The following is a 27,719-nucleotide window of genomic DNA, read 5'->3' on the forward strand; positions in this document are numbered from 1 at the left end:
CATCCTGCAGGTCCCTTTACAAGACCACATCCAGCAATATGGCGCATAGTGTTTGGTAAGTAATCAGTGCCCTGTGTGTTGTGTGTGTGTGTATTCTGTGTGTGTCTCTGTGTGCATTCTACATTGTACATACCGTACATGTACCCTTCTGGTACACAACACACTCTCCTCACATCTTTTTTTGATAATTTTTCCTGGATGCTTGCAACACTTTGCAACATCACGGTCATCTCTGTTTCCTGAGAGCTTTACAAGAAATTCTTGTCAAGATACAGCAAGTTTTCATCTTACAAAGCAGCATACAATAGAGAAACAAGTACATATACGGGCATATCAACACCATTGTTCTGCATATGAATGTAAGATACACAGATCGCTACCATTGATTATTCTTTGCAGGATAATGGCTATATGTTAGATAAAAAATTGAGGCTGATTAAGGCATTGGGTAATCATTCATTTCACAGGCTGTAGTACTTGTGAAACAGCTGCACCAAACTTTTGATAAAATATTATTGTAACATTGTTCCACGGGGTTTCCTTAATCTGATTATGGTATATAATGGTTTGACAGAGTACGATACATGATTACATTTCTATTATTCTGCAGATAAATACTTTCTCAGGCTCTCTAGTAAAGGGACAAAGTCGGCCATTTTTCATGAATTTTGTTTGATACGAGATACTACTTATATTGTTTGACATGTTGAAAGATACTGAATGAATGGGTGACCCTACATATATTCAATCCTGGTTTAAAACACGATAAATGAAACCATCGCGAGAAGGAATAACCTTCCAGTGATGGTTTCATTTAATTTGTCTAAAACCGGGGTCGAATATACCGGTATGCATGGTCACCCATTCTTTTATTCAGTATCTTTCAACATGTTAAACAAGTAGTATCTCGTATCAAACAAAATTCATGGAAAATGGCCGACTTTGTCCCTTTAAGGCAAAGAATAAAAAATTTGGTGATAAAATGAATTTTGTATATAATGTTGGTAATGAGTGTTGTGTTGAGGTAGTATGCGCCTTGAAAGAGAAAGACTTAAAACTTTTGCCCAATCATTCCTCAATGAAACTTTCAACCGCTTCCTTGCCAAATCAAGGATATAAATCTGGGGCACTGTGCAAGAGAAACGAGTTACCTAACATTTACCGGTATTTGAAATTCAAAATGGTTGCCATCCCTGTATTAACTGAATGGGAAAAATAAGTTTCAATTTTCGAAAAGCTTAGGCGGTGAAAATACTTCTTACTCCAAGACTTGGAGCTTTAAAATCTGTCCCCACCAGCAATAGACCAGAAAAGTATTTTCAAAATTTGAGAGTCCAAATATCTGTCCCTAAGGTGCATTTTACCTTAATAAATGTCATGGAGATTCACTGGAGTCAGGCAAACACAAAACAGCTGATTCTCTGTTCAATGTACCGGTACTCACCTCAGTATCTCTTGATGAGATAAAAGCATGTGCTATGCATAATACAGTTTTCATCAATTTTTGCTCTGCATACAATATTAACCTAAAAACCCAACAATTGCCAGTGTTATGATTTATCCAGTGATAATGGGGAATGGTAAAAATTATGCAAATTTAAGACATGTAAATTAAGTGTTTTCAAGGTTTTAGCGAATTTAAGTTTAAGTGTACAAATAGACAGAGTATTCTGTTTCTCTCTCAAGTCTCATCCTTGGTCAAAAGATTTTTCCTTTCCATGAATTTCATTCCAATTTGTATTTGTGGGCATTTATGGCTAGAAAGATAACATTTTACATGGAAAGAAATACCAGAAATATAAAAATATATTGTCCCACTTATGCCAAGCATCAATCTGTAGGAAGAGATTTCCTTGATGAAGTACACTTACATTATTTGTTGTAGCTATTGAAGCTATAGCAATGGTCTTAAGAGTGGGCTACAGCAAAAAGACTAACTTTGCTCTCTGGTGAGAAATGCACTCTGTTTCTTAGGTTTCTCTCTAAATTCAATTTCCTATTCAAAAGTTAATTTCCCTATCTCCTGTCAAACTCTGATCTTTTGGGGAAATTCAATTTCCTCAAAATTTGCCGAAAGCAGAATTTGTGTGGATGGCTTCTTGAAAGGTGGAACATCGATAATAAGGGTGTGTAGGAAGTGTATCATAGCATCATGGGAATATGATAGGATATGCTCCGGTAACTGGATATTTCTTGCTTGCTTACTGTTAGTAAATGTTCCCAATTGTAGTTTCAATAACAATACACAATGTGTGGTGACTTTATTCTGAGCAAAATTATATTGTCAAAGTATAATTAAGATATGGCAAAGTTTTTCACAATGTACCACCTAAACTACCACATGTCTCTCACGGAAAGAGATTGTATTCTTTGACGTACTCATCAAGGATAATGTATTTATGTATGCCGTACAATTTATTTAATTGAAGCATTTACAAGTGTCACTCAAACTTGCTTTGAGTATACATGTATTGTCATGAATTTCAAAATTTTAGGCACTGTTGATGAAGTAAATACTTGTCACACAATAAATGTACAGGGATAAAAGTATGTGAATTGACCATCTTTCAACGTATTCAAAGTTGTTAACCAATATAACTGACTTCATAAATTATGTAAAATACAAATGATTAAATTCTTATGTCTTCCAGAAATATTTGCCATATACATGTAACTGGTAGCTACTCCACAGAACTGCAAACTTGAGCATGAAATTACTATACTGTTAGCTTATATTTGACATTCATCATTTCATTTTATAGCTTTATTTGATATTGATAAATTAAGTGGATTTTGTCAGGTATTTGATGGCACAGAAGTGGATAGATGTGAAAATGAGACTGTCTCTCACTAATTGTTTTGTAGGAGAGAGATTGGCCTCAATCACGCCACTCCACAAATTATCCTCAATGAAGTAACTGTCAATCATTTTCCATAGTTGAATTTGCAAGAGTGAAGATGGACATTACCTTTGTATACAAACTATCAAGATTATTCTTAGGGGACCTCTAGCTGTGTATTCTATCAAAATTGTACTCCCTAGGTTGTTTGTGATTAATCCAAAATACAGCATTTGTCCACTTATACTAAATGCTACAGAGTTACACCAACTCAGGCATAAAGTTCTGCAGGATCACTTTAATCACGTGAATGAACAAATCTTTAATGACTCCAAACTATACAAACAAGAGAACGTAATTCTTTTTTTCTCTCTTTTCACAGGTCTCAGTGTTGTGTATCTGTTGGCCCTTGGATTTATACTCTTCCAAAACATTGATGATATTAAAGCAATGATGTACTCACTTTATCCAGAACTCAGGAATGTGACACCAGATTCAAAGGTAAGTCATACCACAAGCAATATCTTACACGCTGTGTTAGTCTTTTCCTTCCCAATCTGCCATAACTTGATCAGACTTCCTCAAAATGATGTAGGAGATGGTATATTAGTCTTTGAACACTAGGTCCAATAGGCCAATGCCATGGTTTTTCATATACCATATGCCATTGTTGGTAACTTAGGCAAAGATCTTGTGACAAAATTTTTGTTTCATTCGATCATTTTAAAGTCACTTTTTAAAGATTTAATAAAAATACATATTTTCAACATTGCTTCAAAAAAACATACAGGTACTTGTTGCTTCAATGCTTAGCATGTACTGGTATGTTTACTGAGTAGAAGTAGAGCCAGATTTGTTCCATAATTTTACCAGATACAAGGAACAAATAGAAAATGGAAATAACAAGAGATTTACTTGAACCACTTTAAATTTGAGTGCATTTAATAAGAATAAACACATTTCATATTAAAATTGTATTTTCAATAAGCATGAGCTGTGTACTGTGTGAACTATTGCAATTTCATTTAAGATATTTTCACAACAGTGTACGACTTTCAAAACTGGGCAATTATCAATGAAACATAGGATAAGTAGCCTTCCAGTTGATCAGATTTGATAAGCAATGATCCCTTGGAAGAAGTGAAGTACAGTTTAACTGTAGACTGAATTTTTCCCCTTTGAGATTTTTACTCACTGTGTTACCCAAGAATGGACAAGAGAATAAGAAACTTGCTTCTCATGCATGGCTGGCACAGATGCTATAAATTGATTTCAACTCTAAAAGCTTTTCTTAATGGTCACAGTCTTTCACATTTTCACATGTATTGACAGCTGACCTGTATAAGCCCTGGTTTTATGAGTTCAGTCACACGTAGTAGCTTGAAGTTGATGCAACTTGACTTTAGATCCACTCCCATTTGCAAATCAATTACCGGTAGGTAGCCAGTAGAAAAGTAGGTTTAGATATCAAGCGACGTGACCCACACACAAAAGTCAATGAAGCCATTCTCTTAATGCATGTAGTAGACATTTATCTGATGCTGTTTTCAGGAAAAAATGGCTATCAGGAAGCTATCTCAATGAGTTCTATCCGTGTTGTTCACAGAAGCACAATGAAACCATATTGTACATCGGTAAAACACCATTACTGTATGCCACCCCATTAAACAGAAAAATGACAAATTATCCATAAAATATAAAGAATAACTCTACAAATATCAAAGTGCAAACTTTTCCCAGAATAAACAAAAGAATTTGTGAATTTCTCAGATTTCACCATTTTGTTTTAATCATAATTCTTATCACAATGTGGATACTTTTTGTGTACAGTTAGAGAAACAACACGTAAACAAACCAATGGTAATGATAAAATAATTCTATCCCGATTGTGCTGATTGCAAATGACGTCATTTTTCTCTCCCATTAATATGCATAAATAAATGTTTGTCTGCATTTTCCACATAAATGACAAAAATAAAACCTGCTAGTGTTACAATAGCTACCAAAAGTCACACTCATTCATATGAATTTATGGCTCAGATTACAATCTGCAACAACAGCCATGCAGGCAACAACAAAATGTGTCTGAATTTTAGGCAGCATTGTCCTATGTCATGCATACAGCTATATTTAGTAAAAATACCGTCAAGGACAGTGTGCTCACATTCGGTTTGAAATGGTCCATTCGAGAAATATTTAAACCAGGAAAAACAAGAATAACAAAAGCAAATAAGGTCTCCAACTTAGGTACTGGAGGGCATCTTTAGGAACATGCATATCAACTTCTATAGCGATGGGACGAGCAGATCCTAAATACATAAGCAAATGTCAACAACAAAAAATAGACAGAGAAGGTTTGACAAGAAGAAAAGGTGGGAGTGGGTAAAAAAATGTACAAGGAATCTGGTAAAAAAATAATGCTACATGTACCTCATCAATCTTCTAGACCCTACCCCCTCCTGAATATCAAATGTTCTATCCCTTGGTATTACATAACACCAGATGACAGGAAATATATTTACAACCTTGGGGATTTTTTAATTAATGCCATGAGTGTTATCATTCTAATGTAAACAGCACTTAAGTTAGTTACAGATGGTGAAATGCCTTCCACTGTGGATGGTGACTACAACATCTGGAATTATCCTGGATCCAAATTTCTCATCAGTTCTTGTATGTCTTACATAGAAAAGTTGCAAAAATTGGTCCGCAATGAAAAAATTCACCTCAGCTTTGTTTTCTGGATCAAATTTTCCTACAAATTAATACCAAATATGACAAAATTATGTTCACAGCCTTCAAAACTGTCTCACAACATATCCTGGGTTGGTGTAGGTCATTGAAGGTCACAAACTGAGAAAATTACCTAAAATATACAAATTTGGGGGTTTCCCAACACTTTGAACAGAAAATGTATCTAAAAACATCCCTCGGGACTTTATACCAAATTAAAAAGCTTTTCAAACAAGTAATTTTGAGATCAAGTTTTTTTGACCAAAAATGACAATATTGTCTTAAAAATACAAATTTGTACATTTCAGGACAATTTCCACATATCTAACTATTGTCATCTCTGTACGTCTGTGTACCAAATACAAAAGCTGTCTGTCCACGGGTTTTAAAAGAAAAGACTGTTAAGATTTTTTGACCAAAAATGACAAAATTGCTCCAAAATAGTAATTTTCCCAATTTTGTCATAATTTCAACAAATTAGAAGCGTAACACCCTCGCAAAGATCCAACCCAAATTTGAGAGCAATTGGGCTGGCGGTTTCAGAGAAGAAGAATTTTTACTGAAAATGAGAAAAATCACCAAAAAATTCAGTAAAAATACAAAATTAAGGATATCTTCACAATATTCATAAAACTGTATAAGGTTCACCTAAGGTACTTGCACACAAATTTTCAAAGCAATCAAAACAGTGGTTCTCGAGATATTAATTCTTGACCATTTTCACATTTTGTAAGCTCATTTGCATAATTTTGGCAATGCAGACTTCATTTGAACAAAATCCCATCTATAGCCCAGGATGCATCCACACACCAAATACCAAGCTGAAATGTGCAGCGGTTTGCGTGTTTTTGATGTTGACGGACATACTGTACGTACATACATACATACATACATACATACATACATACATACACACATACATACAGACGCCATCGACTTCAGCTTATACGATAAACTCACATTGGTATAACCAAATGTGAGCTAATAAAACCTGAAATCGCAATCAACACAATTGTAAACTCTACTGACCAATACATTTTCATCAATTTACGTCATAGATACGACAATTAAATGGTAGAGGCTTAGGTGGATATTCTGTTTGCCTTAACACTATGGATTAAATTTCAATTCATAGAAATGACAGAGCTTTCTTCTCCAACTCTGCCAAGTACTCATTGTTGTGATAGGAAAAGCTCTCCAAATTTACAAGGAATCATACGAACTAATTCAATGGTCTATATGCTTCAAGTTTTTGTTGCCATTACTCAAGCTATATCAGAAAACCGTCCAATACTTGGTATTAGTCAGTCAGTATTGTTTGCGGTGACTTTATCAAAAGGAAAGATACTGAACTAAAATCGGCAAAATTATTGCAACATCATGCATCCCAAAAGCCCTATTGTACAGCATCTCGGAAGCTTTCAGTTAATTGGTTGATTGAAATCATTATTGTTATTTCCAAATTACCAAGCAGGTGGACAAGATATTTTCAGACTCCTTAAGTTGCTTTAAATAATGACAAGTACTGACAATCTACCAATCGAATACAGCCTTCTAAGCCAGTACATTGCCAGGTTGTATTTCCCCCTCGAGTGTTGCAGATTGGCCATTGATCAGCGTCAGAGCAAATGCAGTTCAAATTTGCCATGTGCAGTAAGTGCAGTCCCAGTGTGCCTCTTGCACTATTAGCTTCAGATCATGAGCATAGATTACAAAACACAGGCCCTCAGCTCTCACTTAATTACCCTTTGCTGCATGTCATAGGCTGCCTATCTCTGCACAGCATCAGAAGTTTGTATGTGACATGCATTCCACCCACATACCATTACCAGTAGCTCACTGTAAATGTTGCAGGTCGTTGATACAGTTTGCTGTCTAAGGGTTCCATCCAAATATCTTACTACTCCCCTAATATTTTCGATTTGATTTTGCTTTTGATGTCATGCTGTACCTTGAAAATTATTGACCTAACGTAATTTTATTTTCCTTAATTTTCATATAATTACCGAATTGAGACAAAATTTTGCAGCTGTTTTTAAACTTTAACCGTGGAGATTATTTTCTTCTTGTAGAAAAAGCATGTAATTAAGATTTTGTGCAATTATTACTGACTGGTAAGGGGAAGTTTCCAATTTTCAGGACGTTAACCGCAAATATTAAACATGATCACCTGAACGTACATGTAATATTGCCAAGAACAGTATTGGAGCTGACTTTGCAGCAATTTGGAAGCTTTGGTCCAATTGGTTGGCAGAATTTTACCATTATAATTGAATAATACAAATAAACTCTCCAAGTTGCTGTGAATAGTGACAATCGACCAATCAGCTATAACCTTGCAAGTCAGCCACAGTACCGGTATTGTCAATAAATAGGTCTAGTATACTTGAATGAATGATTTCTGCTGGAAAAATTCTAAAAGATGAAATTCCAACAATTCATGGTATTGCATACCCATACATGTAGAATCAAATTGTTTATTAGTTTATACAGTGAATAAATTTTCCTATTACAGTTATCTGTTGATACTGATAAAAAGGCTATGCATATCATACATGTAAGAACTTTAGGCTATGAAGTCCAGGTACATCTCCAATCTCAGATTAGTATACCTGTACATCTCCAACTTCAGATCAGTATACCTCTACATCTCAACCTCAGATCAGTATACCTCTACATCTCCATCCTCAGATCAGTATACCTCTACATCTCCAACCTCAGATCAGTATACCTCTACATCTCCAACCTCAGATCAGTATACCTCTACATCTCCAACCTCAGATTAGTATACCTCTACATCTCAACCTCAGATCAGTATACCTCTACATCTCCAACCTCAGATCAGTACATGTATACCTCTACATCTCCAACCCCAGATTAGTATACCGGTACTTCTATACATTGCCAACTTCAGAGACGTACCTATATACATTTCCTACCTCAGATAGGTACCTCTACATCTCCAACCTCAGTTCATTCCCTGTATATCTCCAACCTTAGATCATTACTTGTAGGCATAGACAGTCTATGCCTCTACTATCTATGCTCTAGGGTACATACTATGTCTCACCTCACTGACAACACTAAACATAATTTTGATTCTTTTGTGTAGCCCCTAAACAGTCAAGTTGTGCTTGACAGGATGACAATCCTAGCCCAGCACTGCCAGGACCTGTAGAGAATTCAATGGTAATTTGTCACCAAGCAGAAATGACTTTTATTTCTGTACAATTCTACTTTATATGAATAGTCATCACTGCAGTGTGCGCTGTATATAACAGTTGAAAAGTACATGTAACTTGATTAACAGAGAAATAAAATCCAGTATCACCCGAGGACATTTACATAATGAATAAGGATATATGATTCACATTCATAATATGACCTATATCAGCTTATGAGTGCCAATTTCTATATATTTTTTAGTTTGCGACAACATATATGAAGTGAAAATCTCGTTTTGTATGCAAATCAAAGGACAACTTAGTTTAATGTACATGTGCTTGTTTATTTTATCTCTTTATTTGAATTTTATTAATTTTGTCATGCAGATATAGGCAAAGACAATACGCAGGTAATTTTGTTTTACTTCACTGAGTGAAAATGTGATTCAAACAGTTACATGTAGCATAAAACAGCCTTTATTGAATCAAATTCTTGACTGGAAATAATAAGCAAACATTAGTGATGCATTAGTGATGACAGTACAGCTAAAATTGTAGGTTAGTTCTCACTGTTGGTCTCTTGTGAAAATGATTCTGTGATTCTATTATTTATCTTATCTTATCATTTTTTAGCTGACAAGATCAAACTACTTCATTTAATTAATTTTATAAATGCAGCAGTAATTCTTACACATAGCACATGATGATGATAAGATCAGTGTTCAACACATACGGTATATTGTATGAATTGATAATGCTATTACTACTAGGGATATATCATGTTAAATTTTTAGCCATGTGGCACACTCTCAAATTTTTTATATTTATTTTGTTCAAAGTAATGTGAAAACAAAAGGCTGGCATGGTTTGTCTTGATCAACATATTAAAACAAGAATTACAAACAAAAGCCATTCTTTTTTATAGCCTAAATGGTCAGTTTGTCTGGTGTACAGCTAAAAACTAACCACAGTTCTTCATGTACAGTACTTACAATTACTTTTCATTCATGAGCTTTGTGATAGTCTGCCTTGCATACACAAAAAAACACAGAATTGAAGTGACCCCTGAAAATTTTGTGCAAAATTTATGAATTGGAGAAACATTCCCCTATGAATTGGAGTAAACGTGCCCTTTATAGAAATATAATAATGTTAAAATATAATTTTGTCATTGAATACCACTATTCCAGTTTGTGTTTTTACTTTCCATGAATAGAAACAGAATTAAGTTGCATGCAGACATGCAGTTCTCACATGTCCATTGAATAGTGATATGTGCTTTCTGCAGTGTATTTGATTTCAATAATACCGGTAGCTTTAAAGGAGATTTTTAAATTTAATATGGAATGGGCAATGTTTAGTGCTTCCATTGTTTCCAGCAAATCATTATAGATTTTTCATTTTCACTACTCCAGTTTCTGTGAGTGCTTTTGGCATAAAGTGAATTGTTCCCATGGTGCTACAGGAATAAAAGTTCAAAGGCCTAACATATTAAAACACACTGTCAAAATGTGAAATGTGAATCTTTTCCACATTGTTTTAATGAATGAGACCACTAAAAAGTGACTTTGGGTAACTTTATTCATTCAGAATTATGTGCCTTTGTTTCTTTGACATCTGACGAATGTGATGTAGGCATGTCATTTACAGTACAGAAATCTATGAAAATATTAATGAAAGATGTTTATGGTACATGTATATATCATACATTTTTAAAATCTGCTCAATCTTTGCATAAATAACCATTTAATGTTCATTGCCGCACATAGATATACCGGGTATGTACTGTGTAATTATGGGTATCTTCTAATGACAAAGAAACTGTCATAAATGTACAGTGAATATATGCATTGCAGTTACTGTTTACACAGAAAGATTTCCCTTGATAAAGCATATCTTGATAAAGCAACATCTGTGCCATATCTGAAACATCATTCATTTCTGTTTTGTCCATGGCCTTTTTAACAACTGTCATGTCTTTGTGTTGCCCATTTTTTGTACACAATGAACATCCATTGTCTGATATGCCATAAATGCTGGCATGAAATTCAAAACATTGAACTCATTTAGTGAAATATTGATCCATCCATAAATGTTTGCTTTCTGAATGGAATCAAAGTAAAAATTGTCATCAGTGCATCAGCAGGATACACTCTCCGTGCATCATAATGGAGGAAAGCTTTCACCATTGGAGAGAATGGGATGTGTACTGGAGTAAATAATTTCTAGTACATATATCAGAACGTGTATTAAGTAGTATGATTTACTCAGCAGGCGATATTGATTGCAATAGGCCAGCTGTACACTAATAGCTCTTCATTCAGCAGTGTGGTGGTATTCCATTGTGTGTATTTCAATACAATTTAAGTGCTGGAAGTTTGATGAGTTCAAGCTGTCAAACATGTTGATAACTCTACAAATATCCCTAATCCTCTTCTGAATGATGGTATCCGATGTATGAAGACTTGGATTGGGAATATCCCTCTGACATTGAAATCCAGCATTTTAATGGGAAGGTCAAGGTTCTATTTGCCAACAAATACTCACAAATCTGATGAAAGTGAAATTGGAGTAGAGAGTTTACACTGAGTCACATGACAAACTGTGGCATCAACTAAGTAAATACTGTGTATATCCCAATACTCGTTTCACACAGACTAAAATGTGAGACATTTTCCTCTGTGATGGGCTACCTAATATAATGGTAACATATCCATCAACCTACATTAATATTGTGCTACCATAGATACTTTAAATCAGGCTTTCATAGAAGTACCAGCGTTGCAGTTAAAATATAGGTTTTTATAGTAGTTAGCAGTTTGCTATAATGCATGAAGTTCATCTTTTTTGAGAAAACAAATCATATAATAATATGTTATTTTCTTCTCAGTATGAAATAAATAAAGTAAAAAGTGAATTGGAAGAAAATTTTGTAATTCAATCTTAAATGTGATATTTTGTATCATACAATGCAAAAATAAAAAACAGTAATTTGGTTGTCATTAGTGTATCCCCTGCTTATTTGAATTACATGTGTGTTAGGATTTTGAAATGTGTCATCACAACTCCTTATGGTGAAGACAGTATTTGCATGTGACTCAAAATGTCACTCCAACCTACTTTCCTACTTTTGAAGGTCAGCATTTTAAATACATGTTCCAACATTAACCCTGTTTTCAGTAAAACCTCTTTTATTCTATCGTAGCGAAATCTATGTACTAAAAGCTTTCCTTCAATTATCATAAATGAAAAATATTTTATCGTAATGTCTTTCTGTAGATTTTATATTTATTTTCATTATTTTTGGTGTGGAAACTAAGCATTTTCTTCTTCTGCTCCCCTAACTTCGTTGAAAAACAAACAAAAAGCATTGTATGGAAAATCTGTGTTGTTGCTGACAACTAAATTCTAGTCCTGGCTGAAATTCAGTTGTCTAAATGAGCAGTTGAAATGTAATGTGGTCATCACACGCAAATGTAACATACACAGAAATACCGATACACATTGTATTGACAAGTTGACCACTAGAAACTAGGAATATGTGCATGATATTTGCAGTAGTCTGTAACAAGAGAGTGTATTTTACAAAGACATAAACGATCATACTGAAAAAAGCATCAAAAGTTACAGCGGATGAGCCTAAATATTGACTACATTATTTATTGTTCTCATATCAAAATATGGATTTTAACATAAATGTGTCAAATAAATTGAAGTCATTTTTATGAATGTATAGTGTGTGTTATCAGGTTTCTGCAATTTAACATTTCACTCTCCAATCTGAGGTATGGCCTTGATAAGCTAATTTCTATAATAATTTCTAATAGCTTTCAGAATGAAAATTAAAATTTTACCGTCTATAGCATTTTATTATGCAGTGACAAATATGTTATCAAATTACTAGTGATTGACATATGTGTTACTATAATAATGAGTGATTTTGCCAAACAGTGTCTGATACATCACTTTTCTCTTTCAGGAATATGCAGTTAACTGTTCCGTTGTTACATTAGAGCGAATCTGGAGTCATATGGACATATTTGCATTTGCTCATTTCTCTGGTTGGGCGTTAAAAGCACTACTAGTGAGGCATTATGGGATATGTTGGACAATCAGTGTGACGTGGGAGATTACTGAGGTTAGTTGATTTGTTGATATGAAATTCATTTTGTTCTAATCTCTGTGAGAAATTCCAGCCTAAATCCATGTACAATGTACATGTATAGGTATTATGTATATACATATATTGTATCAATTTAACATTAGGAATACCCAATGGCCTCTGACTTTAAGTTCAGCAGATGTTGAGATGTTTATTGATTTGCCTGAGCAGAGAGAGACATTCAGATATGGCAATAGATTCTGAAATAATTGCTTTGATACGCCAGATGTAATCATTATTCATTAATGGTATCCATCACAAAGACACCCTTGTAAGGTGTGCAGTTTTGAACAAGTCTTATGTGTACTGCGGAAAAATGCCTTGAAAACATTTAGAATTTGAAACGCAGCATTCTGAAGTATTTTTTATAAGAGTATAGCTTGTGACATACACATGAAATCAGCTTTCATGTAATTACTTATACAATCAGCTTTATGGATGTGTAATTTCTTACAATTTTATCTATGAATTTATAAACACAGATGCTATCAGAATTATGAGAAGCTTTGTGCTTGGCCTGGTTACAATCAGAGTAATTTTGATACCATCTTACAGGTTGCTTTTGCTCATTTACTTCCAAACTTTGCCGAGTGTTGGTGGGATCAATTGATCCTGGATGTCTTGGTGTGCAATGGACTGGGGATCTGGCTGGGAATGTTTGTGTGCAAGAAACTGGAAATGAGTAACTTTCATTGGGAAAGCATCAAGTAAGTTTCATCATCAGGGGAAAACACTCAGACATGAACCCATACTGTATACAGCATATAAACATTACATTGAGTCACAAATAAATAAATGCACTCTATAAAACTATCAGCCATAAACATTTGACATTCTGAAATACCAGTACACATCACTTGCACTGCTATTTCAGTATGAGCATAGCATTCTCACTTTCATCATAAAGGGTCAATAGGAAATGTCACCTCTATGAAAAATGTTCTACAGAACTCTTTGGAATCTTGTTTTTCGATAGAATTCTATAGAAAATGGGGTCAAAACTTTATACACTTCTTGAGAACAGAAAGCTCTAGAAACTCTCTAGAATTTTGTACAGTCTTTCATAAGGGCAATCTTTGTTCTTTAGATGAAGCATATAGATAAATTTGGTAATGTTCAAAAAGAGCAACTATTTGTGCTGTCCAGAAATTGTCAAGTTGGGTATGATGATCACATTTGTGTGGGGTTCACTGCAAACTTTAATGAAACCAGAGTAGAGTATTGATGATTATGCATTATAAATCTATACAGAACTTTTCAAGCAGATTTGTGTTGTCTTTGCATTTTTCATTTTCTCATTGTTTCTTATGTCTGTTTCAGAGATATACATTCCACATCAGGTAAAATACGGCGAGCTGTGCTTCAATTTACTCCTGCAAGGTAAGAATAAATCTCATAAAACATAAGAATCAATCTGAATAAAATCTTCAAAGAAAGCTATTGCTCTATTTAGCAACCCTGTGAGTTTCATAAAAGTGATTATTCAAAGAAATAGAGGAAAAGTCATCTGTAATTCCAAACATGACTGTCAGTTCTTGATTGGTAATTCATGCTTCTATGCAGTACATGAAAATAGGAGGTATTGACACACAGGTACAGCTAGCATTCTGTACAGCGCCCTCTATGGCAACTTGCAAATTTTTGAACAAAATCTGTTTCACTCTTGCATCTGATACAATTCTTTTTACACTTCTCTGTTTGATATTGCTTTGTCAAAGGCAAGATTTGTGGATTTTGGAGAACATGCTGTTTACTCTTTAATACAATTTTGCCGATTTATTTTTTTCTTTTCTTCTGGTAGTTGGACACATGTAAGATGGTTAGACCCAAATTCATCATGTATGAGAGTGGTTGCTGTTTATATTCTTCTAGTGATGTGGCAGGTAAGATATCAGAGCATGCATTTAAATTTATGACTGTGTGTTTTTACTTTTTATAGATTTACTTTGAGTCCATAAACCAGATGGAAATACACACAGAAAGCAATACCAGTTGTTCAGCTATTAGATCTCTGTGATGGATTTACAGTCTAATGCTGCCTGTGTAACAGAATTTACAAAGATTTTAAAAAGTGTCAAGTGTAATGTTACACTTATCAAGTTATTTTATGCATGGTAGAGTCATGGTTTGCCCTGTATTTTTACAGCAAGTATTATCAATCCAAAGATATTACACTTAACTCAAGTTGTTTAGTCATGCATTCTAAGACCACAACAAATAATACTAATAGTATTGCCTGGAGGTACGTTCAGATATGTGAATTTGGTGAAAATATCCACATTGTCCCCTCATCCATGTCATTGAGGGTATAATTTCATAAGCTGTCAGTGCTTTTTGTTTCATTAGAGAAGACAGAGACCTATTACTGATTTAGAATTTCCATTTGAAATTTTGCTTCCCCAGTCTCCACTAGAATATACATGCTTGCATTCTACCTTTTTACTAGCATGGTTTAGTCCAAATCTATTGTTTTCAATTGTCATCTTGGACCTCCATACTGGGACATAGGGGTGGAAACATTAAGGAAGCCTTGGTATAATGATTGAGGACACTTGGTAACATTGATCAGCTTAATGCCTTATACAAAACACTGTCAGGGCAGGTTCTCTGTATCTGTCAACAGATGAATTTGTTTAAAGGGGCAGATTATCTCTAAAAGAATTGACTCTACAGAAATTTCAAAAGAAGACAAAGGACTAACATCACATAAATAGTCAACATTAATGCAGAGACCAGTGATTAAGGATTGCTGTATGATACAAAGCCAAGGAACTGTCTCCATGTATAGAATATTTATTTTTGTTTTTATATAAAACTGATATTTGTCATTACAAATATCAATTCCGCACCAGTGCCTTAAAACACATGTTATTTCTCTGCATGTACAAGATTGTAGACAATGCTATTAAAACATGGTTGTTGTTCTTTCTATATCCACAGGTGACAGAACTGAATACTTTTTTCTTGAAACACATATTTCTGATACCAACTGGTCACCAATTGAATGTTATAAGGATATTTCTCATAGCAGTAATCGTGGCCCCTACTATTAGGTAAGTCACTATACCCATGTCCCATCCCCCTCATCAAACAGAAATATTGTCAAAGAATATTATACTCAAAATAATGTTTCTGAGTGTAGTTTGTGTGTAAATCGCCCACAAGGTACATCCTTATCGCATGTTTTGTCAGTGTTTGCAGTGTTCTTACCACACATCTTTGCAGTAAACTTGTAATTGGTCAACTTAGGCTAGGTCTTCAGTTTGGAACTTTGCTTCATCATTCTTGAAATCTTTCTGTGAGATGCGCCACTATCTACAGCAGTGCTAATAGGACAGAACTCGGAGTGCATTCATCCATGTTAACATCTGTATTTCTCCTCATTCATGGTCACCGTATTCCAGGCAATATTATTCATATGTCACTGATCCACGCTGTAAACGTTTAGGTACACAATGCTGGGTATTCTGGTGAGTTTGGATTGCTCTGTCATTCATCACATCTTCTGCATGTGTCTCTGAAATTGTCAGGATTTTTTTTCAGTTTGCACAGCATGCTGTATTATCATAAAAGGACACTTACTTTTTGTTACGTGTTTGTTTTCGGTTAAGCGTACATCTTTTCTCACCTGATCACCTGCAGCATCATCACTACTGTTATACCTTTCAATTATTTTGTTTGGAATGTCTGGTAATTTCACTGACCAGATCTAAGCCTAATTCCACTTTCTAGCAGTACTTACAAACTTGAAAAATCTGCATGAACAAGTATGAGTTCTGATAAAGAGGACTTGAGTCCTGGCACTTTCAAAATATGAAATCTTAAGCACTTGCATGTCAGTGTATCAAGCACTTCTGAGAACTGATAATTCTTTCAGTGTTCACAATTTTATTATTAAAGTCCATCGTTCAGGTAACAACATTTTAACAAATATATATATATATATCTATGTGTGTGTGTATGCAAATTTATTTCAAATTTTAACATTGCAAACTCATGGATAAGTTCATCAAATGGTCCAAAAGTTTGTACGTCCATGATGGTGTAGTGAAACAGTAAGGCAGCAGGCTGAAACCTAAGGGGAACATGTAGATTTGGTTCCTCAAAACAGTAACAACTGAACAAATGCATTGGGTGAAATGATCCAAAATGGATACAGAATTGCCAACTGCCAAATTACAAATGTTCATAGCTGTAAGAGGTCATGCCAATACTTATTACTGTCATAATTACCGGTAACCCTAATCCTGCCAGACAGTTGTACTTCTTCATGTGTCAATTCAACAGCCCTATACACTACTTGGCACGGCATGTAGGTAGCAGGTGTGGTCACTAAAATCATGGGGGCCTTCAAATATTTAAGTTTTTGTTAATGTGCAACATGAAACACTGGTTGAAACCAACTTGGCTTGATGGTGACATTGAACTTGACACAATAAAGGTGAAAGCTGATACAATAGCATGGTACCATGAGTATCGTTTGTTTTCATGTGGACTTCAGTACGAGTTCTTGATTTTACTCTATGTGACCAGACTGTTTATACAGACATTGATGTACCAATACCTGGTCAAATTTCATACAAAAAATTTGTTAACAAAATATGTAATCAATGATGAGTTGTTTATCCTTCTATTGATATAAAGACCAACAAATGTTCAATGGCATTCCTTTGCTCTGATTTCTTTAACGGAAAAAGCATATTCCAATACACATTACTTGAATGTACAGTGACAGGTATATAATGTCAAAACACAAATCGCCAATATCAAGCAATGTTATATGATAGCATCTCCTGGCAGTGCACACAAGGAAGCCGTTTATTGTATCCCCGAATATAACTGTACACATACAGGTGTATGTTTATGTTGACATCAATCTGAAATTATGACAACAGTAACCAGAAGGATGCTATTTTAACTGTGATTGAAATAAAATCCCTCTATCTTTTGCCCTCTCATCCCTGTTTTCTGCCACGTGGTTCAACCACAGTAATGAAAACAATGTGGTTGTTCCAAATTATGTCCTTGAGTAGGGTAGGTAATTGCAAACTCACTAAGTTATCATCATGAGGGTAGACCATGGAGAAAGGTACATGTAGGAATACAAGTATGTAAAATATCTGTTGTTGTTTACATACAGTCTTAACCATTATCTTACTAGGCAGTATCACTTCCCCATCTGCCATGTTGGGAAAAAACAGTACCGGTAGTATTTAACCAAAATCGAGTGTTTAACCTGCCGGTACCTGGCATGGTATGTCATAGTAGGTTCAATTAGCAAAGGCTATATTTACAGTATCTGTGTTTTCATGGCCCTCCAAATGTTCAAGTCTCTATTAAAATGCATTACATGGATATCCCATATGTTATGCATCACTGGTTTTAACTAACTAGACCAGATGATGACATATGGTTAAACATTGTAAATCAAAGTATTGTGTTCTTTCCAACTAAGTATAGCCTGGACTGCAGTCTAATGATACAGTGGGTTTTTTTAATTAAATAAATATTCGAAAGTTATAGGTACATGTAGCCTAGATCCACACCAATATTTTCTTGTAACCCTTTTGCAGCGCAATAACACTATTGGAAGCTTTAATATGCGTGAAGTTTGGACTTGAGTTGTTTGCTCACACAGTTCTAACAAATGTTATCCTATGGCTGGTGCTTCAGGTTGGTTCATCACTAATCTATTTCTTGCTTCTTTGCCACTTACAGGGACAATAGCGGTAACTTTTGTTGATATTTTTATTATTTTTGTCATAGAAAACAAGTACAATTTCAAACTCTTCTTCCAAAAGTATGTTGAAATACAGATTGTTAGCATTGCAAACTTGAAACATTGTGTACAAAATGAATGTTATTGTTGACCTATAAACTCTTTCCAAACTAGAATTCAGCATCAGACCCGACACCCATAGACACTTTATTGACAAGTTGAACAATAAATTCTTCAGGATGATCTGGCTGCAAGACAGGAAATTGTGTGTAACAGACACAGCAAGAATGATAGAAAATCTATCAAAAGTTACAGCTAATGGAGCTTTAACACGACAGCTTTGATAACTCCTGGCTCTCAATGTTGTATTATATTTATACATAAGTCACATTGCTGCTCTCACAGTACCGTGCTGCATCACGTCACCAATACATCATTAGAATCTCACAGAGATTCACAGCAGTTTACTTTTCATCAAAGTCACCCTTTGTAGTGAAGTTTGACAGTTTCAATGCACAAGAATGCAGTTAAATGGCAAACTTATGTCATAAATGTTATAAATTTGAACTTATTTGTTGTGGCCTATCTTCGAGTCAGTAGGACTGGAAATGTTCAGCTCTGGTATTTACAATAGACCCTTAACCCTTTGAGTGCCAAAGTCAAATTTTGTCACCTTTATAAAATATAAATCCAGACAATTTTTTTCCAGATCCAGATAATGATCCAGACAATTAGTAATTATTTTTTTCAGATTTTCCTCCAAATTTTTGATCAAAATCTGTACCTATTGAATAGCGATGTCCATTTAATGCAAAACTGTCAAAAGAATTACCAAAAAATTCATAAAAATTGGTAAAATGTTGCACTAAAATTTTGGTGGGAAAAATTACAGCACTCAAAGGGTTAATGCACTACCTTCCATTATAATGATGTAGCATTCAAAGAATAAAAACTAGAAAAAAGATGACACATGAGTATTGTGAAATTCAAACCTACCGGTAGATTCATGGAATTTTTCAATTCCACTTACACAGCCATTATTCACACAACTTTATTAAAAATTGTGAACAGCTGATGACAGAAAAAACTAATATTATTGCTGCACTGCATCAACTGAACTTTCTAGTGCTTTGGAGCACTCCCAAGTTTGATGAAGGAGTTTTGACATTGAATGTAACCATTCATGATCGCATTTTGTCCATGTTTGTTTACAACAAAGGCTGCCATTCTATTGGTGAGAAAGGTTCAAATCAACGTATTTAACACATCTCTGTATGATTTCTGAAAAACGTTAAATATTGTTATACAATGAATGTCATTTACAAGTTTATGATGTCAGCCCAACTTGACTGAACTGTGATGAACCACAGTGTCTCCAATTGTGACTGGATTCTCTATGACAAGCTGCTGAACGTACAATAAAATTTAAATGCTAGTCAACAGAATATGATAAGATTCTATGCTTTTCATCAGAACTGTGTATTTGTTTAGCTTGTCTTTTTCTAAACTTTTGTTGTGGAAAGATTTTACAATTGTCCTTTTTGCATCATCTTTCTCTGTATTTTTTTCCTATCTTGATTTGATCAGATGCTGATTTGCAGTGTGTGTCTCTATTTCATGGTGCTCGTTGCCAGAAGATCCCATCCAAAGGTACGGCAAAATGTAAGGGGTAGAGTAATGTTCACACTATTTGATACCACTCTTTGAGTGTAAACTGCACTGTGTATTTACAACCAAAGACATATTCCTAACAAAAGAACAACAGCATCAACAGGGCAGGAAAAACACATAGTCATAATAAAACATCTACCAGTATACACCAATTGTAAGCACTATTGCAAAAGCAAGATGCCCCCTCTGATAGAAAACCATGAGTAAAACATCCATATTTTCTGTGATATGCAGTTCACATTATCAACTTTCAGTATTATTGCAAAGCATATTTGTTTTCCAAGGCATATTTGATTTAGCCACAGTTTATCTGATGCATCTGACAGGGATAGCTCATTAATGAATACCAGTATACTTAGCTGTAGTTTGTTATAGTGTTTATTTACCTCTTGATATTGTCGAAATCCAGGGAAATTGTCTTTCAACAGTATAAAGTACATGCATGTCCAGAACTTCTAGATGACAGAAAGGAGCAAATTTAAGCATATGCACGCCACACCGTGGAACTCAATACATGAATTCTTTCATCACTGATACAATACTTTAAGCAATCCTGTTGTCAGAAATAGAAATAGTACTGTGTATAGAATTGTTAAAGCATAGACCCTCGAGGGACTATGGTTAAAGGCATGGGTCAGGCATCAGAGTGTCTTGCCAGGAAATTTACTTACTAGATTACAATTTCAATGGAAAACAAAAGGCTATGACACCTTCATAATGCTCTTACAGTCTAGAACAAACTCAATCCCTACCTTTAAGGTACATACCTTGGTTTGTACAGTGAAACCAATGACATTATTGTTTAGTGTGTAAAATTACTCTCAATTCTATGAACTAGTATGTGGAATTTGTGAAGTCAGACGTTTGTTTGTGTTGTTTGCCCTATGCTGTTAATGAACTTGTCACTGACTGTCTCAAATGTACTATCTCCACAGGGAACTTAGTAATCTTTTGTTGTTGTTGTTGTTGTGTTGTTGTTGTTGTTGATGGTGATGATGATGATGATGATAATAAAAAATATTAAAAAACAATGTGTCATTCCTTGCTGTTGTTTGTCGATGTTGTAGATAATTGTAAAAGAAAACTGTAATCGTGACCAAAAAACGACGTAGGTCGCCCAACGTCACTCCCGTCCTATTATACAACCAAGGGTGGAATCGAGATGCCCCTGATCAAGGCTCATCAGCCACCTTCAAGGCCCAGAAAAAACACCCCATTCACGAGCGATCGATTGAAATGTGCTATATAGGCACTGAAATTTATCTCACTGACCTAATTTGGGCTTCACTTGAACTACCGACCTGCAAACGAGTGGAAAAACGGCGATTTCCAAGTCGTACCCGGTCAAAATCGATCACATTTGAACTTCCCGGTCGATGGTGACGGCGCTTTCGTCACTGGGCATTTAAATTGACCAATTGGGGGCCCTGTAAAGGCTGCTTCGGCCAGCTCTCATTACCAATACATGAGGAGGCTTGTCCCAACGCAAAATTTCACTACAGTTTAAACTTCGCCGTCTCAACTTCATTCAATTTCCATTCTTGTAGAATAATACTTATATGGATACCAATGACAATCATAACCGTCATTTACTGTAAACTATCACCTGGAATACTCATTCACAACGACAATGTACACTCGCTCAAGTACGAGCCCGGATGTTGATTACGCTTGTATCCTTGTAACGGGGGAAATTGAAATACCCAGAAGTGTACACTCTAACTATCGACAGTATATCCTGACGTAAAATGGCAGATTTCCTGACAAAGTGTTGGTAAGTATCGTTTATCTGCATGACTATGAAGGTTTTTCTACTTTTTCGCGTACTTTTGAACGTTACACGTACGCGTACGAGCAGGGAGTATTGAAACATAAACAATCGGCTGGCCGAAGCAGCCTTTACAGGGCTCCCAATTGGTCAATTTAAATGCCCACTGACGAAAGCGCCGTCACCATCGACCGGGAAGTTCAAATGTGATCGATTTTGACCGGGTACGACTTGGAAATCGCCGTTTTTCCACTCGTCTGCAGGTCGGTAGTTCAAGTGAAGCCCAAATTAGGTCAGTGAGATAAATTTCAGTGCCTATGATAGCACATTTCAATCGATCGCTCGTGAATGGGGTGTTTTTTCTGGGCCTTGAAGGTGGCTGATGAGCCTTGATCAGGGGCATCTCGATTCCACCCTTGGTTGTATAATAGGACGGGAGTGACGTTGGGCGACCTACGTCGTTTTTTGGTCACGATTACAGTTTTCTTTTACAATTATCTACAACATCGACAAACAACAGCAAGGAATGACACATTGTTTTTAGCTACTATAGACTATAGTCTATAGAAGCTATTGGGATGGGTATCCGTCCGGCGTCCGTCTGTATGTATGTATGTATGTATGTATGTATGTATGTATGTATGTATGTATGTATGTCCGTTTGTGAGGCGTCCGTCCACTCAAATATCTTGAGAACCGCAGTACTTACTGATTTGATATTTGTTGTGTAGATGAAAAATATGATTTTGAGAAACTGTTTTTTTTAATTTTTTGATATTGTTGAAAATAGGCAAATTAATGCCAAAAGAGGTGTTTTTGGTAAAAAATCTTCTTCTTCATAACCGCTGGTCAGACAGCTTTGTTATTTGGTATACAGGTCCCTAGGGGTAACCCAACTTAGACTTGTTCAAATTGTGATGAAATATGCAAATCTGTATTTTTAAGGAATTTTTTTGTCATTTTTGGTCAAAATTTGACTGACATTGTATGTAATTCTTGTACTGTATAAACCCTATCAATTCACCCAGAAAAAAATAATTAATATGATTTTAAATAATTGAATTAATTAGGAAATCATCAAAGCCAAAATAATTTTAGTGTAGAATTATCAGAAAGTTCAACTTTTTTTGACAGTTCATAGTGAAATGCTTACCATCTTGGAGGATAAAAACATGTAAAGGCAACTTTCCTGAATCCCAACTTTGACATATTCTGAACCGTCATTTATTGTGCCCTGTATGTTATCTAAAAGAAATTGCTCAAAATAGTCAATAGAGATAGAGATAGAGATAGAGATAGAGAAAGTTCTAATTTCCATTTATGGTTGACTTGGTAAGGATAAAATAAAATTACTTTTTGAGGAAAAAAATAGAGTGGTCAATTAAAAGAGTGGTCAAAGTGATAGGGTTTTTATGGTAAAGCTGGGCTGTATAAAGATTCCTCATGTGCTATTTATAGCAATTATGCAATCTGTGTAAACAGTGCAATGAAAGTGTAACATGATTCCTTTAATGCTTTTGATGACCTTGAACTTCTTAAGTTTCAAACCTTTGTCTCTTCAGTGTGCTTTCTCTGAGTATGTACAGTCTCAACTTATTAAACAGAACTCACAATGTTAATCAAAGATATCCACCTTCTTCATCAATACATGTGTCACAAAAGGTTATTCTCTACATAACTCAACAGAGCTCTGTCAACTGTTGAGTTGCTTGTTCTTTCAAAACCGCTGGTCAGACAGCTTTAATATTTAGTTTACTTGTCCGTTGGATGACCTTAGTGAGATAATTTCATACAGTAAGGAAATACTTAATTTTGTATCCATGTCTATAGTAGCTTCAGGGACTTGGCCCTATGTTTAATATTTTTTATTATCGTCATCATCATCATCACCATCAGCAACAACAACAACAACAACAACAACAACAAGATTACTAAGTTCCCTGTGCTATCTGTGACACAAAAAATTTTTCCATGTCACATGTACTAGTATGGGGCCTTACTGAGGGAAATGTAAAGAAATTCTAAAATCGACTTCTGAAATCCTGAAATTTCTAGAGCATGGTGATTTTGAATACATGTATCTGTCCACTCACAGGTCGTACTGTCTCCACAAAATGGATATGATGACAGATTGAGACTCTGGCTTCAAAGTCAAGCTATCCATTGCAACAACAGTAACTATGGCAATGACATGAAGGAGAGTGATCACACTGAGCATGTGCGGAACGGACAAGTCAATTCCTATAGAATGAGAAGAAGAAACAGACTAGAGAAGATTGATCGAAAGTAGCAATTGTTTTATTCTGTCTTCTGTTGACTCTATCTTCCTACATCTATCTCTTATAGTGAAGTCTGCTCCACATGTTTGCTTCAATAGCTAGTCTTGACTCTATCAATTTCATTTTTTCACCTAAATCTCAAAAACTTTTAAATACTTTTACAAACGCATCATTTTAAAATGTCAAAATAATTAACATTCCATGTATTGGATTTTGAAAATGAAAATGCCGGCAGGTAACTTAATCCCCAGCCTTCAGTAAATATTTACCTGCCAGTACTGTAACCTTTTCATTTTTGTAAACCCTCAAACGACAGCATGGTTTTGGTAAGCTAAAGTGATAAGTCCACATGAACATATAGTTACCATGAATCAATTGTACAGTGTTTCTTCTTACGGGCCAATGTAGCGGTAACCTTTGATAATATTTTCATTATTGTTGTTCTATAAAACAAGTAGATTTCCTTTTTCTCCCAAACATGTTACAGTATTGAAATACCATATATTAGCCTCACAAACACAAATGAATTTGTTACAGTATCTGTTGCAGATGTTGACAATTGAATTCTAGTCAAAACTAACATTCTGTTATCAACAAACATCATAGGACATTATGCTATACACATAAATGCTGTGTTCTTGTGAAGTGAAAACTCTATTTCACCAATGGTTGGGGTAGTAGAACAAGAACCTGTATCCTATGATTAGAATAAAATAATGGAGAGTACATCAAACGTTACATGAAATGGATTTATAAGGGTTGTAGGCTGGCAGATGTTCTTGAACTATAGAAAAAACAGTGTTTACACAACTAATGCTACAGGACTGCATGGGATACATTACGTACAAAATTTGATACAGAGACATTTTTGCATAAATATGGCATTTCACTCTTCTGATGCACTCTGCCTTTTTAACCCTATCACCACCATGGTTCCAACCAATCCCATTGCTTTCTATGGTATAGCTGGACCTCTAGATAGGGGAATGGGGATGGAAGGGTTAAAGGAACAGTAATTGTTACTGCTTGATGAGCAATACACAGGGCTATTTATGAGAGAGTGCAAACCAGTGAAACAGAGAACTGCTTATAAATCTGCATATAGGTTACCATCCCTTGTTATGACACCTGTCTGTACTCAAACTCTTTTCTAACTTGAGCCCTTTCACCGCAAGACCATGGTACAGTCCTATTGTTGTCAATATGATGGGTGGTCCCATGTACAGAAATAAGGGGTGACAGTGTCAAACGTGTATGCAATAAACTATGTGACTATTCACATCTCATACAGTTTAATGGCCAGTACTTACTGAAAACCTTTGTACCAATTTTCAATCAAAATTGTATGTGGATTTTGCTTTTTTTTAATTCATTGACTCATAGGTATCAGTATAGCCTGATTTACTTAATGATAGTGCCATCAACATGTTTTTAAAGAACAATAGTCCATTGATATTACGCTTCAGACTATCAAGCTAGTATTTGAAAGACCAGAGTTTGTCGTGTATAAAACAAGTATATAGAGATGTAAGCCAAAATTGCTTACTGTGTAAAACTCTTCTCACACTTTGGACAAATACAGGGCCATGTCCTTGTGATTAGTGAAATCATTGCTTGCCTGAGGGTACCTCTTAATGGTAAATTACAAAATACTGCTTGGATGATGTTGAATTGTACCACAGCTTTGGTCCGGTACACTTTGGTCTTGCCAGCCTTTGATATGTAAAGGCATTTACAAGGTTGAAACCAAGGGCCCTGTAGTGGCTGAATAAGGTATACATCTACTTATAGAGGCTGCATAGTATATTTCAGGTATGATGATGATGATTCAGGGAGACAAAGTTGCTGTCAGGGATGCTTTGTTGGTTGTTTCTGTTCCCTATGAATAGTAATGTCATGTTGTTTACTGCCAATGCTGACTTGATCTACCCTTGACAAGTATGGCTGTCCTCCATGCACCTATTTTAAGCCTGCACATGTAGGAGACACATCTAAGTTTCTGTACCAAGTGTGAGTACTGTCAAATATGCAAATAATGACTATAGGTGACAAATTTGATATACATTCCCCAAGTACAGCAATAATGTTCATTTTCAAAATCCCAAGTATCACATCAAATCAAGAAAAAATATGGATCGCCATGCAGTTTTGGTACTAGAGAAACAAAACCATCTAAAATTTATTGACATTAAAATTCAAAAAGCTGCTATCCCTAGGTTAGTTCTGTATAGAGAAAATTTAAACCTGAAATATTTTACAGAAAACATCATAGCAAATACCTACCGGTAGATGTACATGTAGTTACTGCTTAAGCTTCAGAATGAGTTCACACAAACAGTAGACCAGAAAGCTAAAGCAAAAATTTTATTGTCTGAATATCTGTCCCCAACACTCATTAAAACTTATGTACTTGGTGAATTTAAATTTGACTTTGAACTCAATGTTGTATCTTGAACTTCCATAGCTTGAAATGGACAGTCATTACAGCACTTTATATGGACATGGATACTTAACTATGTATACAAAATGTATACTTCAGTATATCCAAAACGTATCCAAAAGCTAGTCTGAAATATTTGTACACATAATATGCTGTAAATACATAGTCATGCTTGTAGATTGGTCATATCTAAGAACAGTGCTCTAAAACTTACTTATCAGTACTACTATGTAAGGTAAACAACATGAACAGCTATTCTTATGAAGTGACAAAACCCAACAAAATATTGCAACTTTACTCCTCCAATATCCTTTATATAATGTGAAATTATCAAGATTCAAGTGTACATTTTGAACTCTGGCTGAAAACTTAATAGTTTTTGAGGAACTTATTCAATTTTTTGTGTTTTACCAACCAAGATATACAAACTTGTCATTTATTTGTAAATATTGCTCTATAACCCAAATGCCTCTTAACATGAAGTTCATTACAATGTCACATGACAGTTCCATTGTTGATAACTTTTCTAATTGCTTTGTGGGCAGTATGATATCTTTCATTTGAAATTCAAATGTCTTTTTCTGAGATCTAACCATAATATGAGTATTAGACCCTATACATAGTTGAGTATGCTTGAATTTCTGGATTCAGCTTACATGTACTCATAAACTGTAATACCAAAATAGGTTTTCACTTTTCTGATTTCAGACAAAATTTTGTACCAGAAGAGAACTTTTAGGTGCTACAAATGATGTAAATTTGATTCTCGCAAAAAATAATTGTACTTCAAGTTGAGATATACTGAAGTTTATTGAAGAGTTTATTTATTTTTGTTTGCAGTTTAATGTGTCCTCATATTGAGAGCATGATTGAGTTTTCTGTCTCGGAACAATGTGCAATGTCATCTATGAAAGTCAGTAACTTCACACACTGTGTACATATT

General features: G+C 34.9%; 1 protein-coding gene across 1 annotated transcript; it reads left to right on the forward strand.

Annotated features, from left to right (window-relative positions):
* On the forward strand, positions 1 to 27,538 carry LOC139132895 (phosphatidylserine synthase 1-like). Its single transcript, XM_070699250.1, has 11 exons — positions 1 to 55; positions 3,223 to 3,341; positions 12,717 to 12,875; positions 13,455 to 13,606; positions 14,220 to 14,279; positions 14,701 to 14,782; positions 15,840 to 15,952; positions 16,304 to 16,369; positions 18,473 to 18,572; positions 20,206 to 20,268; positions 24,153 to 27,538. Exons 2-11 carry the CDS (start codon positions 3,291 to 3,293, stop codon positions 24,345 to 24,347), a joined length of 1,041 nt encoding a protein of 346 aa, XP_070555351.1. The 5' UTR covers positions 1 to 55; positions 3,223 to 3,290; the 3' UTR covers positions 24,348 to 27,538.
* The last annotated feature ends 181 nt before the right edge of the window (positions 27,539 to 27,719 follow it).

This window comes from Ptychodera flava, chromosome 5, assembly GCF_041260155.1.
Source record: "Ptychodera flava strain L36383 chromosome 5, AS_Pfla_20210202, whole genome shotgun sequence".
In the NCBI taxonomy this organism is placed as follows: domain Eukaryota; kingdom Metazoa; phylum Hemichordata; class Enteropneusta; family Ptychoderidae; genus Ptychodera; species Ptychodera flava.

Coding starts and splice junctions, on each gene's coding strand:
- LOC139132895 (XM_070699250.1), top strand. CDS start 3,291: ATGATGTACTCACTTTATCCAGAACTCAGGAATGTGACACCAGATTCA. Junction 3,342..12,716: donor ATGTGACACCAGATTCAAAG/GTAAGTCATACC, acceptor TTTCTCTTTCAG/GAATATGCAGTTAACTGTTC. Junction 18,573..20,205: donor TCCTATGGCTGGTGCTTCAG/GTTGGTTCATCA, acceptor TGATTTGATCAG/ATGCTGATTTGCAGTGTGTG.